This window comes from Callospermophilus lateralis, chromosome 2 (assembly GCF_048772815.1).
Source record: "Callospermophilus lateralis isolate mCalLat2 chromosome 2, mCalLat2.hap1, whole genome shotgun sequence".
In the NCBI taxonomy this organism is placed as follows: domain Eukaryota; kingdom Metazoa; phylum Chordata; class Mammalia; order Rodentia; family Sciuridae; genus Callospermophilus; species Callospermophilus lateralis.
This window is the reverse complement of record NC_135306.1, coordinates 35,967,148-35,984,568: the sequence shown is the minus strand read 5'-3', so window position 1 is coordinate 35,984,568 and position 17,421 is coordinate 35,967,148. Positions and strand designations below refer to the sequence as shown.

General features: G+C 41.5%; 1 protein-coding gene and 1 pseudogene across 1 annotated transcript; one reads left to right on the top strand and one right to left on the bottom strand.

Moving 5' to 3' along the window:
• Positions 1-6,582: 6,582 nt before the first annotated feature.
• LOC143390845 (olfactory receptor 13C7-like) lies at positions 6,583-7,542 on the top strand. The gene has a single exon (XM_076843291.2). It carries the CDS (start codon positions 6,583-6,585, stop codon positions 7,540-7,542), a length of 960 nt encoding a protein of 319 aa, XP_076699406.2.
• A 6,015-nt stretch (positions 7,543-13,557) lies between these two features.
• LOC143390844 (SERPINE1 mRNA-binding protein 1-like) lies at positions 13,558-14,971 on the bottom strand (annotated as a pseudogene).
• Positions 14,972-17,421: the final 2,450 nt, after the last annotated feature.

Here is a 17,421-nt window from a genome sequence, read left to right as displayed (position 1 = left end):
AGTTAGATATGAGGTGTTCCCCAAAGCTCACATGTGAGACAATGCAAGAAGATTCAGAAGGGAAATGATTAGATGATGAGAGTCGTACTGCCCTTTGTATACCTGGAGTAAGAGGACATGTTTATCTCCAAAGATCAAAAGAATCTAAGCACATAGGCCAGGCTGTTTCTCTAGCTTACCATACTTAGCTGCTTCTTTTTTGCCTTATCATATTTCACCACTACTTTCTGTTTTTCAAGAAACCTACTATAAAGAATACTCAGGCTGGGCATAATGGTACACACCTGTCATCCCAGCAATTGGGAGGCTGAGGCAGGAGTATTGCAAGTTTGATACCAGTCCAGGAAACTTAGTGAGATCCTGTCACAAAATAAAAAATAAAAAAGGCCAGGGATGTAGCTCAGTGGCAGAGTGCCACTAGTTCAGCCCCCAGTTACACCCACACACTCATACACACAAGAACTCAGGTTTAACTACTTCTTAGGGTCTTCATTTTTTAAAGGAAGGCTCCTATATTATGTTGAATAAATTTTCATGCTTTTCTCTTATTATTCTCTTTTCTTATAAGGTCCTAGCCAATGAACCATAGATGGTTGGGTGCACACCAAGTCCTAAGAACTGGAAGAAAGCTGTGGAGAAGAGAGGTGAACCTGTCTGGCCTGGTGTGAGGGTTAAGGGTAGCTGCCAAGTTGTGACTGACATTTCAGTATGTAGTTTCTGTACATTTACTATGTCCAGCTCTTTTTCTAGAAATAAAGATATAACTAAGAAATAGTTTTATGACTGAAAATTTATGGTCAACTGGTTTATTATATTTGAGATACTGGTGAGACATTAATATTAATAAGAGCTGCCGCTGATGTACACCTGTTTCCCAAATCTTACCTTACTGTATGATCCCAACAACCCTATTAGGTAAGTATGAGGGTACAATAGTGTGATATAATAAAAATATATGCATTTGCTCTTTATACCTAGTTTCTGCCAGAGAGTTCCTAAAACCCTTGTAATTTCCTGAGTGATGGGGAAATGTCTTTTGTTATTCATTATAAGCCTCTTTTCTCCGTGTCTGAGTTTATGCTAATGAGGAACACTTGGTGGGCCCACAAGTAGCTTCCGGTTGGGGGCTTGTGCCAGAGAAACAGATCATGTGATCAGAGTGCCACAATGTTCAGCCCCACTGATTGAAGAGAGCAGAGCCAGCTGGAGAACAAGTTCAGTCACCAATGACCAATGATTTAATTGATGTGCCAACTGTTGCAAAAAGTCCCAACCAAAGGTTTTGGGAGAGCTTCCAGGTTGAACACATGGAGGTGCTGGAAGGGTGGAACCCCCAGAGAAGGCACAGAAGTTCCTTGCCCTTTTCTCCATAGCTTGTCCTATGTAGCTCTTTCATTTGGCAATTCTTGAGTTGTCTTCTTCATAAACTGGTAAATGAAAGTATAGCATTTTCCTGAGTTTTGTGAGCCAGTCTAACAAATTTTTAAATCTGATGAGGGCATTGTGGGAACATCCCTGCCCATATACCTAGCTGTCAGAAGTATGGTGGCCCACACTTGTGATTGGCATCTGAAGTGGTGGCAGTTTTAAGAGATTGGGCCTTCAACCTGTGGGATCTGTGTCAATACCAGGTAGTCTGCATGAGAATTAAATCAGTATACCCACTTGGTGTTCAGAGAGCTGGAGAACTGGGAAAAAAAATTAAAACCCCACATACTTGGTGTCAGAAGTGTTGTATAAACAATAGAGCCTAGTAGGAGGATACTCTGATTGTGAGCAGGTGGAGGGAGCATCCTACACTGGGCCCCAGCACCTTGCATCCATGATGTCTACCATCTTTGACCTCTGCCCTCTGAATGCCAGGAACTCCCCCTCCATCACATTTGATTTCCTTAAAGGTTGAGGGATGTTGTGGGACCCACAGGAGAACAGTGATACAGTTGGGCCTCACAGTTGGACAAGTGCTACAAGGCCAGTCAGAATCTAAGTGGCTCCTGTTGGGCCTTTGTGGCAGGGCTTTGGATACCCCAGCTCTAGGGCCTGCCATTTTGAAGATTCAAACACTCTGGGTTGTGCCTCTTGCTCCAGCTGGAACTAACGACCCTCTACTCTCCTTCCTATATTCAGACTTCAGCTACCATGGATCAGGCTTCAGCTCCCTAATTTCTGTCTTTGTGTTGCCCTGTTTTCTCCTCCAGTGCCTTCTTGCCTTTCATCAACTGTCCTTGGGTTTTGAGTTCAACCTCCCTGCAAGACAGATCTAAGAGGTTTGGTAGATCAACAGGCCACTTCTTGGTCACTGGGCAGCCTGCTTGCTGACTGCCCTCAGGTCAGGTATCTGTGTGGCCTGGTCACCTGCACCTCATGGTCAGGGTACCTTGTGGTACACAGCACAGAAACAATGTAAGGAACATTCTCAGAAAGAGATGTGGGTTTTTCAGGTAAGTGAGGCATCCTAGAATGAAGTTGCAAACAGGCAAATATTGTTTGGATAACCTGCATTCAAACATCAGGAATTACACACTCATGCCTCCACTTGGTGCCTGCCTGCATGAAGAGTCTCCCTCCATAAAAGGCAAAGCCTTGGCACCCTCACTTTACCTGGAGGCAACTGCTGCTCCCTCCTCTTTCCACTCTTCAGGGAAATTCTGTTTTTCTGACCTTGTAGTTTCTGATTACAGTCCTTGTTTTATCTCAAAATGGCGGCAGTCCTCTTCCCCTTCACAGAGGATGTACTGCTTCTCACGACTCCTGACAGAATCTCTAAATCCTCCAAGTGGGGTTGCAATCTTTAGACCAGAGATCTAATACAAGAGTGGTGTCATGTCCACATGTGTCCTCAGGAAGACACAATAAACACAAGTGTCTCCCCAGGAAACAGGTTCAGACTACTCCCTTGGTGAGCTCTGCTTATCCTTGGCAAATCATATTTACACACATGAGTTTTGACCAATCAAAACCCACTATATCTCTTAACTGTTCTGTCAGCAGGGAGTGGAGTTGGGCAATGTGCTCCATTGGTGAGCCGGTCACACCTCAGATCTTTTCCAGAAAGTCTGGGCTTGGCCTCCATGGCCTTCCACCACAGCCAGGCACTCTCCTGGTCCCCCCTGGCTTCCTGGTTGGGTAGTCATCTTTCACTCTCTCTCCTCTCCCCTTCTCTCCCCTAGAGGCTTGTGCCTCTTGCTAGAGGGTGCACTCCCTGAAGGCAGAGGCCTAGGTGTCTGTCCTGCTCTGCCTTCTCTGGATTATACTCATTAGCATTTGCGGAATAAAGAAATGTGCCCATTCTATGGACCATCTCTGTCCTGGGTCACACTCTCGTCAGTGACTTCCCACAAGGTTGAGGAGCACATGCGCAAATGATAGGAAGTTGAAAGTACAGTCACTTAGTTGGATGCCTGGTGAGGATCAAGGAGAACACAGCAAGTGCTAATCCAAGGAGATGAAAATTTAGAGAAAGTAAGACTTTCACTCAGACCCCCTCTAGCCAAACCACTGCATGAGCATAGCTTGGCCAACATAGCACTTACTTGTGGCACAGAAGAAAGAAATTGAGGTGTCTGAATGAATTACATAATCACTGACCAACAGCAGGCTATTGGACTTTTTGATGGGATTATAATGTTCAGAAGGAAAGAAGGGAGACAAGGAAAGAGGAGAAGAAGGTAGATGAGAAAGAAGAAGAGAGAGAGAGTGGGAAAGGAGGACAGAAAAGAAGGAGGGAGAAAAGGAGTAAAAGAAGCAAGCACCAAACTTCCACCAGGGCCTTCAGTATAATTGGATCTTGGGGATATTTTCCCAGAAGATTACAAAGTTTCTAAACTGAGCACAACTCACTTTCCAAACTTTAAATGACCTCAGGGACTAAAACAGTCCCAAAGAACAAACTGGAATTTAAATTGAGTTCTAAGAGCAATGGCCAGTCCTTTGGAGATTGTGCCCTGAGAACAGGAGAGGAAGGGAGAGGACCGGTCAGACCCTTTACCTGTTATAGGTTCTAAGCCCTCACACTGGTACTTCAGACCCAGGGTGACTTTTTCTGACATGCAACCTCTTTCCAATCCTTGGGGAAGAGATAACTCTTGTTCATTATGTTTCCAATAAAGGTAAGTGCAAATTTTAATAAAAGCAACACCAAAATGTTCAAGAATGCAGCTACATATCTTTCATAAATCCTGACTGTAATAGAATGGGGGCTTGAGGAGGGGAGAGATGGAGCACTTTAATTGGCATGGAATTATTCTCATGGAATTAAAAATATCCATCAAGCTGCAAGAGTCTCTAAGATCATCTAGTCTCACCCCATCACTGAACAGAAGAAAAGGGCTTTCCAGGGACCCTACAGTTGTCCCTTCCTGATGAAAGTTGTTGGGCTCCTTCTCATTTTGTAAAGTCCAAAGTCTGACATTACTAATCAGCAGCACCTCTGGATGATAACATAGAGGAAATATTTTCTTCACATGACCCAGGTTTTTGCTCCAACCCATACATTACAGGGGAATGTGTCCTGGGCACCTGGGCCCTCTTCAAGCTTGGGGACCATTCTCAGTATCGGCCTTTTTCATCAATTGTAGGATGACACATTTGCCTCAAAGGTGTATAGCTATTTTTTTAAGGACTTCGGAAAAAAAGGGAAGAAAGATTCTTGTTTATCTTTATACTGAAGCTAAACTATACTGAAGCTATACTTGGAGAGCTGCGTTGTGGCAGAGAGATTAACTATCTAGGTACTTGAGATGACAGAAGCAGCAGAAGTTGTAAAAGATGAATTTCAACTGGATAACCAAGAACAACTACTTCAAAACTGATTGAGACTTGCAGAGAGGTAAAGAGCCCCATATCACTAAGATAGTCAAATCTAGGCCACAGGCCTATCAGAAAATGCAGTAAGGAGCTTTCTACCTCGGCAAAGGAGCAAATTGCTAAATAGACCCACTATCTGTTGTGAGCATTGGGGTAACTATTACTATTGAAGTGATGATGTTGCTTCTCTAATTATTTGTTTGCATGACTATTCCCTACTAGATTTTGAGCTCTTCAAGGTCAGGGGCTGTATCTTTCATTGTAGTGTTCCCAGCATATAGAATTATGCCCAATCCATAATAGATGTCCAATAAATGTCTGTTAACCTAGATTGAAATGTTATGGCACAGGCTTGGTCACAGCTACTATATGCTAAGTACCAACACAGAAGTGTCTTAGAGCTTCCCAGGCATGATGTGCTGCTGCAACAATGGAGGAAGTTGCTGGATTGCTGACAGCTCGTACAGGAAGTTCATGCATATTTTAGATACAATGCAAATAAAACCCAAACCCCAACACTCTCAAAGTTGCAAACAAGTATTTTTTTAACAGCCTAGAAAAAAATCCTAGTTTTAAGAGCACTTAAAATTCTAAGGAGAGAGTTAAGCTTCCTAAGAAGAAGAATTACCAGAGCAGGACCAGGGCTCTGCAGAGAATCTCAGGAACAAAGCAGTGCCTTTGCCGCAGACAGATCAAGAATGAATACAAGAGGAAAGATTCCATGATAACTTTAATTCAATTTGGGCATAGTGTTCAAGCACCCCCCGCCACACACACACACACACACACACACGCCCTTTCAAATGTACAAAAAGGATCAGTAGGATGTTAAGACCTTGGCACTGTGGTGTCAAGGTGATGTGGGGGCGATTCTCAAAGCAGGTATCACCAGAGATATCCTCTCAACTCCCACATTCCCCAAGGAAAGGGCTCCTTTATTTTCTGAGGTTTTTGTTCATTTCTGTTGGTTTTCATTTATGTTGTCTTGTCTCTTTGTATGCCTTATTCTTTTTTATTGTGTGTCAGCAGTTGAATTTGCAAAATTATTTGTGAAAATATTTTCAAGAGTGGGGTGATGGTATCTTTCTTCAGAGTAAATTTATGTTTGCTTCTGTTAGGTTATTTGGGAACACTAGAAATCTGTGATCACCTCAAATCAAATTTCAGGGCTTAAAAAGATTTGAAGTTGAACTATGGCACTTACAAATGCTTCTTTTCTTCTGATTTGCCTTATTTCTATGGTGCCACCCTCTGGGGTTCCATCCCAAAGAAAGGGAACTTTGTTAAGGGTCTTGAAGTGTGGGTGTCATACTTTAAAACATGCTCCCTATTTCCACAAGGCTGTTACTGAAGCTTAATGGCTCACAGTGGCCTTGTCCAGAAACTGCAAATGCCCCAGCTGAAACACAGCCTTAAGGACCAGGCTGACTTCTCTGAGCCCCTGCTTTTCCCAGAATCATGACCCTATGATTTCTCATTGTCTTACTATCTCTCTAAGTATTTACATAGCTGTTTTACATATTTTGTTCAGTTTTTCCCGTGTTCATTTGCAGGAAGATTAGTCCAAATTAACTTGTTGCTTCTTACTGGAAGCTGAAGAGAAGAAGTGATCTCCACTATATTATTCTTAGAACTCCATTGGGATGGACCAATTGTCAGGGCTATTCTCCAGTTGCTCAGGAGGACAGGTTTTTTGCTTGCCTGCTTAGGTACTTTAGAATAAGAGAATACTGACAATTCCTTCTGAGTTCCTATAGGTTTCAGAACAGATGCACCATGGACAGATCCAATGAGACCTCACCGGTGATGGGCTTCATTCTCCTGGGCCTGTCAGCCCACCCCAAACTGGAGAAAACATTCTTTGTGCTCATCCTGCTGATGTACCTGGTGATTCTGTTGGGCAATGGTGTCCTCATCTTGGTGACCCTCCTTGACTCCCACCTACACACACCCATGTACTTCTTCCTGGGGAACCTCTCCTTCCTGGACATCTGCTACACAACTTCCTCCGTCCCCCTCATTCTTGACAGCTTCCTCATCCCCAGGAAGACCATCTCCTTCTCAGCGTGTGCTGGGCAGATGTTTCTCTCCTTTGCCATGGGAGCCACAGAGTGTGTTCTTCTGAGCATGATGGCCTTTGATCGCTATGTGGCCATCTGCAACCCCCTTAGGTATCCTGTGGTCATGAGCAAGGCTGTCTATGTGCCCATGGCTGCAGGCTCCTGGGCAGCTGGTATCTCCAATTCAATAGTACAGACATCCTTAGCAATGCGACTGCCTTTCTGTGGGGACAATGTCATCAACCACTTCACCTGTGAGATCCTGGCTGTCCTGAAGTTGGCCTGTGCTGACATCTCCATCAATGTGATCAGCATGGGGGTGGCCAACATGATCTTCCTGGCTATCCCAGTCCTATTCATTTTTGTCTCCTATGTCTTCATCCTTGCCACCATCCTGAGGATCCCCTCTGCTGAGGGGAGGAAAAAGGCCTTCTCCACCTGCTCTGCCCACCTCACAGTGGTGATTGTCTTCTATGGGACCATCCTCTTCATGTATGGGAAGCCCAAGTCTAAGGATCCTCTGGGGGCCGACAAGCAGGACCTAGCAGACAAGCTCATCTCGTTGTTTTATGGGGTGGTGACACCCATGCTGAACCCCATCATCTACAGCCTGAGGAACAAGGACGTGAAGACTGCTGTGAGGAACCTGGTAGCTCAAAAACACCTAACTGAGTGACTGTTATCAAATCTAACACTGACAGAATGTATGACCTCCAAACTCCTCATTGTGCTTATGGAAAAATGACAACCCAAAATAGAGAGGGACTTTTCCAAGGTCTATGTCATGGATCATGGGACCAGGACTAAAAAAAAATAACTTTTTTCCCCCATGGTTTCATAAGCCATGGAAGCTTATAAGAACATTTTTGGAGATACTGGCTAGTTGTTGACTTTGTACTCAACTTCAGTGACATCGTACCATAACTATTTCATGTTTTGGTTCTCTGCCACCAGAGCTGATGCATATCTGTGAGGAGTTATTGGTATGTGCAAAATTAAGAGACAGATATAAAACCTGGTTTTGGTGACATTGGGTTCTTTCTGTGCACTATTTGCCCCCTCTGCACAACTGTACATGCTTTTGCATTATCCTAGATGCCTGTGTTTGGTAAGAAAAATATGAAAAATATCACCCATGTCATCACAATGTGTGCTATTGGCCAATAGTACCATGACAGGAATTCTCGAGTCGTAACACCAAGAACAGAGGGGCCTTACCTTGAATTGTGGGACTTATCTGTCAGGAAACACAAAGAAATGTTTGCACCCTTCTCTCCCCACACCAGCTCCAACAGTTCAGTAAGAAACACAGACCCCCATGTCTGGGGGGCAGTAGCTCTCAATCTTTTTTACCCACACCACTCACAGCATAATAACTGTCAACATTCCCATAGTTATGCCCAGACTATAAAGAAATTTTTTAAAAATATTTTGGAGAAAGAAAAGGGCTATAATAATCTTCAGTTCCACAGCTGTCATTGGACATTAGTCGGACCTGCTCCCAATTGGTTCGGGAATAGTATCAAAGGCTGTGAGTCTGTCAGCATAAGAGATTGGATGCTGCAAAAGGCAGGAGATCTTCAGTAGCACAAAAGAGAAACTCAACTCAAATTCATTTAAAAAATAATGTTGATTTACTTAAAAGTAGGGCCAGTTTCAGGCCTAGTTAATCAGGCCCCAGTCCCTTTGCTCTGAAATTTTCTGTACTGCTTACTCTTCCGCGTAGCAGCTTTGTTCTCAGAATGACTCTTCTCTGCGTTATTGGATTGCTTCTGCAAGCTGTGGGGCTGCAGTATCCTGATTCACATATGGGGTAGAAGCCATTGGTTCCCACAGTTAGAGAACAAGTGTCCTGAGGGTCACTGTTATTGGTCTGAGGCAAACCACAAACCAAGCACAGTGGCAGGTGGGATAAGATTATGAAAACTGACTTAGACTACGGGACCTTCCTCCCTACCTGAAGACAGTATCCATCTCCCCTAAACCTTATGGCTGCTATTATACAAAAGAAAATCTCGAGTTGTTAAGAACAAGGTATACAGCAATGGATCCTGGGTGGGCAACCCACAAATGTCTATCATTTTCTGGGCCTTGGATAAGGCTTCCTGATTTGGGGAAATCACTAAGAAGTTAGGACGTTCCTTGCTGATGGAGACTGAAAATTCCCATCAGCCTGGTCATTTGGGGGCTTGTGTCTCACTTAATTTGATTAAAGAAAAGAAATAAAAGGACATACCCCATACAATTGAATTTTTGTCTTGAGATCAAGTGATCCCAATGTGATATGTCATCTGAACTCTGCAACAGAGATTAGACTCTTTATGGTCTGCATTTTGAGGTACTTCTTACCTCTTCCTGGCTTTGTAATGTTATACTTCTTGCTACTTTCAAATTTCCTTTACCCCATTTCCTCACTGATCTATTTTTAATACGGAGGCCTCTGTATTTGGGGGTTATCTTAAATCCTTTGTGGGATGATATTAGGCATTCAATGAAACAAGCAAACAAAGCAACAAACAAGCAAATAAAAAAAATCCACAAATGAACTAATGAGAAAATGTGGCAGTGGGCTAAAAGTTGGAGCTCCTTTCTCTGAGCCTCAGCCGTCCCCTCCTCTGCTAGAAGCTAGTCTAGACTGGATGGCCTGAGGTCCATTCAGGGCTGTTCTCCCAAGGCAGGGATTCTCACTCTAGTCCCACACATAGAGCTACATTTGGATATTGTTTGAATGTGTCCCCCAAAGTCTGTGTTTGAAGCTTGGTCCTTATGTGGCCATATTGAGAGTTGGTGAAACTTTTAAGAGATGAGGTCTAGCAAGCGTTAATTAAGTCATTATAGGTATCACCCTTGGATGAGATTAGTTCTCTAAGGCTCCAATTAGAGTGGATTATTATTTTAAAAAAATGTCTGGTCCCTGAATCTCTTTGGTTTCCTATCTTACACTGATCTTTTCTACACACACTTCCACTATTGCAATGCCACCTGCCATGACGCCCTCACCTGAAGCCAAACAAATAGTTGCTTAATGTTGGACTTTCAGACTACAAAACTGTGATCTCAATATATCTCTTTTCTTTATAAATTACCCAACCTCAGGTATTTCATTATAGCAATGCAAATGGACTAAAACAACTGATATGAAATTGGGATAAAGAAATGAGGCCATGAAAAAGTTATCTTCCAGTATCACAATCCCTAGGGCATCCTATGCTGCTTGCACAACTCCAGGTCTCATGGATTTATTACATGTGTTATGTGACAGGTCCAAGAGACAGTGATTTTAATCGCTTGCACATTTGTATTTGGATTTACCTGAATACAAACCCTGTGAGCAGATCTTAGTTCCTGTGTCATAGATACTCTCAAAGGTATGTTTGTACTGTCCGGCAATTGGACTTGCAAGAATCTATTCATGCCCAGATTCTAGATGGTGGCAGAGATTCCTTTCATGTAGAATTTCTGATAAAATATTCTGTAGATTTTCTAGAAGAAGAAGGGAAAGAGAAAGTCAAGCTCTACTGAATCTCTCTTTGTACATGAGAATAGTGAGAGGAGATCTAGAATTTCCTTTCATAAAAATCTTTAAATGGGAATCTTGCTCTTAGAATTCATTAAACTGACCAAAATTCTACCCTCATCACCATTGAGAGGTGGGATGCAGGTTCTAGGAAGAAGAGGAAAGAGGTTGTAACCTCAGTGAGCAAGGAGAAACAGGGAGAATCTGGGCTCTTTGTTGTTTCCGTGTATCTCTCATTCTCTCTGTCATTTCTTTGCTTTTACCTTCTTCTGATTCTCTATGTTAACATTATAGCTAAGAAAAAGTCTTATTAATAGTTATTTTTTCCAGCTTTATTGATATATAATTGACAAATATTGTATATATTTAGGGTATAAAACAAAATGTTACATACATAATTATGGTGAAATGATTACCGGAATCAAGCCAACACATCTACCATCTCATAAGAGTTACTGTTTGTGTATGTGATGAGTACACTTAAGCTGTCATCTCTTAGCAAATTTCAGGCATGCAATTCAGTAGGATTAACTATAGTCACCATGCCATATATCAGACCTACAGAACTTTTTTGTTCTTCTTAGCTAAAACTTTGTGACCTTTGACCTCTAGCTTCCAAATCCTCCTTCTCTCTTGCAACATTCATTCTAATCACTGTTTGTATGAGATCAGTTTTTGTAGATTTCCAGAAGGAGTGAGATCATTCAGTATTTTTCTTCATGTGTCTGGCTTATTTCACTTAGCACAGAGTCTTCTAGATTTATCCATATTGTCAAAAATGATAGGATTCCCTCCTTTTTAAGGTTAAATAGTATTTCATTGTGTATTATATACCATAATTTCTTTATCCATTGATCTGTTGATAGACAATTAGGTTGATTCCATATCTTGGCTATAATGGATAATGCTCCAATGAACACAGGAAAGCACATGTCTCTTTCACATGCTGATTTCATTTCTTTTCCTTTAGACATATATATTCAATAGAGGAATTGATGGATCACTTGGTAAACTCTCTTTTAAATTTATTTGAGGAGCTGGGGATGTGGCTCAAGCGGTAGTGCGCTCGCCTGGCATGCGTGCGGCCCAGGTTCGATCCTCAGCACCACATACAAGCAAAGATGTTGTGTCCGCCAATAACTGAAAAATAAATAAATATTAAAATTCTCTCAAAAATAAATAAATAAATAAATAAATAAATTTATTTGAGGCATATCCATACTGTTTTCCATAATGGTTGCACTAATTTAACATACCTACTAACTGTTAACAATAGGATAGAAATCAGGGTTATTATTATCCTTCATTTTCTCCAAGATATTTTTTTAATTTTCGTATATTCTGGGCATATATTGTTTAGGCTCAAACAGCCTCAATTCTATTAAGACCTCTGTTCTTGAATTCTATGTGATTCCTCTAATCAATCCAAGTATATTCTTGGGGAAAAAATAAGAGAAAAAAATTTTACTTGATCTGCTTGAGCAAATCTTTGTTCTTATAGCTGAAAGAACAAAACAGATTGGGAGGAAAGTTCCTCCAAGAATCAGTGGCTCTCCATGATATTGGCATCAAAATAGGCATAATGACCAATGAATATAATAGAAGACACAGAGAAAAACCCACCTACTTATAGTCATCTGGTATTTCACAAAGGTGCCAAGTGAATATGTTGGAGAAAAAACAGTCTTTTAAATAAGTGGTGCTGTGAAAATTGGATATACATACATAGAAGAATGAATTTGGATCCCTATCTTTCACCCTACACACAAGTCAAATCAAAATGGGTTAAAGACTTAGGAATTAACCAGAAACCATGCAATTGCTGGAAGAAAACATAGGGCTGACACGCGATCATATAGGGGCAGTAACCACATTCCTCAACAAAACCCCTAAACTCAAGAAATAAAAATAAATAAAACCAAGAATCAATAAGTGAAATGCCTGGTGCATGCCTGTAATCCCAGCAGCACTAGAGGCTAAGGGAGAAAGATTGTAAGTTCAAAGCCACCTCAGCAAAAGTGAGGTGCTAAGCAACTCAATGAGACCCTGTCTCTAAATCAAATACAAAATAGGACTGAAGATGTAGCGCAGTGGTCGAGTGCCCCTGCGTTCAATCCACAGTATACCCCCCAAAAGTGAAATGCCATCAAATTAAAAACCCTCTGCACAGCAAAGGAATCAATTAAGAGAGTAAAGAGAGAGTCAACAGAAGGGAAGAAAAATCTTTGCCAGCTCTTCCTCTGAGGAGATTAATTCCAGAATAAAAATTTTAATTTTTAATTCCAGAATTAAATTTTTAAATTTTTTTTAGAGAGAGAGAGGTAGAGAGAGGTAGAGAGAGAGAATTTTAATATTTATTTTTTAGTTATTGGCGGGCACAACATCTTTGTTTGTATGTGGTGCTGAGGATCGAACCCGGGCCGCACGCACGTCAGGTGAGCGCGCTACCGCTTGAGCCACATCCCCAGCCCCAAATTTTTTAATTTTTTTTCATTCCAGAATTAAAAACTCAATGCAAAAAAATATACAGCCCAATCAATAAATGGGCAAAAGAACTAAACAGAAATTTCTCAAAAGAAGAAATACAAATAGCCAAGAAATGTATGAAAAAAATGTTTAACATTTCTAGCAATCAAGAAATGCAAATCAAAACCATACTAAGATTTCATCGCACTACAGTCAGAATGGCAATTATCAAGAACACAAATAATAACAAGTGCTAGTAAGGATGTGTGTGGGGGGGGGAAGTACACTCTCCCCCCCCCCATATTTAAAACCAGTTTGTAATTGAGGGAACATCTAAATCCTCAATTTAAAAACACAAATGAAGTGAAAGCTGTTCACACCTTTATTTCAAATTTGGAAATGCATATTTGCAAGCAGCAATACAAAAGTATTCATAAAGAATACATAATCTCTGAATTATGAAAACATCCCTGCTACCAATACATTTCTAAATACAAAACTGACTGCCATATTTGTTACTTCTGTGTAGTAGGAGAAGTTCATTTCCAAAACAGACAAAATTCAATCTGTAGTCTTTAGGTATGAATGGTATGAATGACAGTCTATTTATTTGTTTGTTTGTTTGTTTATCCTTTGGGATCTTTAAGCATGCAAAAGCTTTGAACAGAAGGGTCTACAAAGGAACTAAGGTTGTTTTATGGAATCCAGTTAAGCTAGAGCTGGGGATGCCTCTGGGTCATTCACATCAGGGGCAGAAGTGCTTGACTTGTCAGTCCTGCTGTCACCATTTGGAAGTCCACCAAACCCAGGTCCACTTCATCCTCCCTTGTCACCAAGTTCTGATTGGCCTAGGTCTCCAAAATTGATCTCTAGCTGAGACATTATGTCACTTGCTGGCTTCCTGAAATGATGGTCCATAACCAAATCTCCAGCATGAGCCTCTTTACACTTTGATTTATGGAGAACAAACCCCTTCTTCCATTGCCTGTTGGCACCTTCATTTGGTTTACAAAATTAAATTCTACCTTTGCACCGTCTTTATTTTGAATAACCTTCCATTCATCCAAAGTCATCTCTTTTGGACCCTCTGCCTTAACCTCTTCAACTTTGTTTTCCTTGTTTTCAGTGTCTGCCCCTAGATGTTCTTCACCTTCAGATGTTCCTCAGTCACATTGGATTGATCCAAGTCAGTTAATTCACCTTGGACAGTTGCCAGGGGTGAGATCCGCTACCTCTACTTTTACCCTCATGCTTCAGGCCACTATAATGTAGCAAAGAGGCTGTCATTTCCACTGTGCTTATCAAATTTACATTTGCCACCAAAATCAAATCACCCTGGGCTGGGGTTGTGGCTCAGAGATAGATCCCACACATAGCATAGTGTGAGGCCCTGGGTTCAATCCTCAGCACCACATAAAAAATAAAATAAAGATATTGGGTCCATCTAAAGCTAAAAAATAAAATATTTTAAAAAATCCATCTCCTTGACCTCAGATGGGTTGGTTGATAATCTTTCAACTGAAAATTCACCTCCTTCACCCTTTTCAAAAAGTGGCTTTTCAAATTTTCTTTCATAGGTGGTTACCTTTCTGGTCTTCTATCAATTATCTGGTCTTCTATCCCCTCACCTTGAAATGTTGATTAGGTCTTCTTCCAACACTTCTTATTCCTGCTTTCTCAAGCTCCATGGCTGGTTGCATCTTCTCTTTCTTGTCAGTCACACCAACATTGGGGGGGGGGCAGTGAGTTCTTGCATCTTTCTAGAATATATAAATATATTAGTTGTAGATGACACAATACCTTTCTTTTATTTATATTTATGTGGTGCTGAGGATCCAACCCAGGGCCTCACACCTGCTAGGTAAGCGCTCTAATGCTGAGCTACAGTGCTCTTTCTGGGACTCTTTACACAGCTGTTTGCCTGCCTCATTGGAGATGGACTGGGCCATGGTCTAAGCTGTGCTCTTGGTCCCAGGTCCCCCAACGCCACTTTTGTCGGCTTCTTTTTTTCTTATTCTCTGCTGCCTTCAGCACCTAAATTGGGATCCGATTGGTCGTCAAATAACTGGTTGAATTTGTTGGTGACCACGCCGCTAAAGCCTTCCCGTAGGTCCTCAGGCATGACAGTGGCTTGGTGGCACGTTCTTCCACCAAGTGCAGCAGGTCAAGCCCAGCCCAGAGCACTTCCTTCAGCTCTTCCCACAAGACAGCCCAGCCAAGGTACACTCTTACATTTTGGTGTGACTACAAATTAGTACAGCCACTCTGGAAAGAACTATGGAGAGTCCTCAAAAAACTGGGAATGGAATCACCATGTGACCCAGCAATCCTACTCCTTGGTATTTATCCAAAATATCTAAAATCAGCATACTATAACAATATAGTAAACACTTCAGTGTTTATAGCAGCAAAATTCACAATAGCCAAATTATGGAAATAACCCAGATGCCAGTCAATAGATGAGTGGATCAAGAAAATGTGAGATAGATACACACACACAAACACACACACACACACACACACAATGGAGTTTTACTCAGCCACAAAGAAGAATGAAATAATGGCATTTGCCAGTAAATAGAAATGGAGAAAAATCACACTAAGTAAATTAAACCGACTCAGAAAATCAAGGGTTAAATGTTTTCTCTCATATATGGAAGCTGGAGCAAAATAAGAGAGAGAAGGCAGTGGGGGAGGAGACGGAATATCAAAAAGATAGAGAGGAGATCAATGGAGTAGAAGGAGAGCAAAAGTGAAAGTGAAAGGAAAGAAAAGAGGAGGAAATATGGAATGGACTTAACAAAATCATGTATGTTCATATTTTAAGGTGCCAAAGGGAATTTCATCTATATGTATATATAGAAGAAAGGAAGTTTAGTAGAGTAGATAAGGGAGAATAGAAGGAGAGAGGAGGACAGGAAAGGGTGGGGTGGAAATTAAAATCAAATTCTTTGCATGTATGATTTTGTCAAAATGAACCCAAATACTGTGTATAATTATAAGGCTTTAATTAAAAAAAAATCATGACTCTCAGCTAGTACTGGCTAGAGACTTCAGACCATCAGGATTCTCAGGGGACACCCTGGGGACCAGAGCTGATCCTGTTAATTCCCCATTAAGACTAATGTTTGTCCCTTTACGGGTTAAGTATGGGATCCTGAGTATTGTGGAGAGCCCATTAACAATCCAAATTGAATCATTACAACAGCTGCTTCAAACTCCCAGTGGAAACAAGAGAACTGTTCAAAGGGCAACTGGGAAGGGAGAAGGGAGGTAGGCTGCTCAGGTCAGCACAGATGGCTGGCTGATCCTGGCTGCCCTGCCCCTACAGGGTACTCTTGGTCCAGGCCTGGCAGCCATTCATCTGCCCTCCAGTTGTGCAGCCAATACTATTTGCAACTGTTAAGCACTTAGCTAAGTCTCTCTTTCCCTCTCTGGACCTCAATTTCTTTGACTATAAAGTAAGAGTGTGTAGCCATCCCACTTACCATACAATCCTGGGGAATGCCCAAACAGAGGAATCCAAGGCTTGTATCCACAACCTACTGCACTTACATTAGGGGGTCTCCTGTGGGCCTTCTCTCCCATTCATGTCCTTCATGGTTCATGAGCAACCACCCCAAACTTCTAATGCCACTTTACAGGATGACTTACAGGGAGCTTGGGAGGCCACTACCTGTTGCCTGCTGCAAGTCTGCCATCTGGTGGATGTTTTTAAAGCTGTCCGTTGAAAATTCTACAAGCTCCTCAGATGGGTGCTTCCCCAACTTTGAGGATCTGTTAAAAACGCAGGTATGAATTCAATCAGTTTGTAGTGGACTCCAAGATTCTACATCTCTGATAAGTACCCAGTTGATATCAATGCTGCTGTATAGAGGACCATGACACAGAAGCAGGGAAGAAACACCCGTGTGCAAATTCCCGCTGCGTGTCAAATCCCCAAGCGTGGCTGAGCCTGTCAAGATGTTCACTCAGCCTGGCAAGGGTCCTCAAGCCAAAATCCAAAAACTTGAATACTTTTAAAGTCTCTAGACCTCAGATTTCACTTAGTGTTTGGTCTGTATCTATTACTTTCTAGAAAGTTCATCAACACGTTGTTTTGAATTTTATTCAGCACATGCAGTTGTTTTCTACACTCACCAGGAGGGTTGCTCAGGGAACCTAATTGTCCATATTGCCAGAAGAGAAATCCCTGACTAGTGTGGTTTGTATATTCACAAAATCATGTTACCCAGTAGCTCCCCCTATTTAATCAATAAATTTTTATTAATTCCTGGGAATGGGCAGACCCTTCTTAGTTAAAGCACGTGTTCTTCTCTTAGAGTATCAAAATAGACAATGATCTTACATTCTAAGTTTTCTGAAATTTAAAAAAAACAACAACAATGTTTTTTAAAAGCCAGAATTTTCCTTTTGTAGATTAAGAGCAAAGTTTGGGTGTATCAGCAGAGAGAAAAGCCATAGGAGAGAGAATTCAGGATATAGTAAGAAGGTTTCCCACCTCTTCATGAGAAGTGGAGAGGTATTCTAACTAGAGAGTTGTTCAGAGTAGAAAGGAAAATCAGAGAAGAT

Excerpts from the sequence above, each read along its gene's own strand:
- LOC143390845 (XM_076843291.2), top strand. The coding sequence starts at position 6,583 with ATGGACAGATCCAATGAGACCTCACCGGTGATGGGCTTCATTCTCCTG.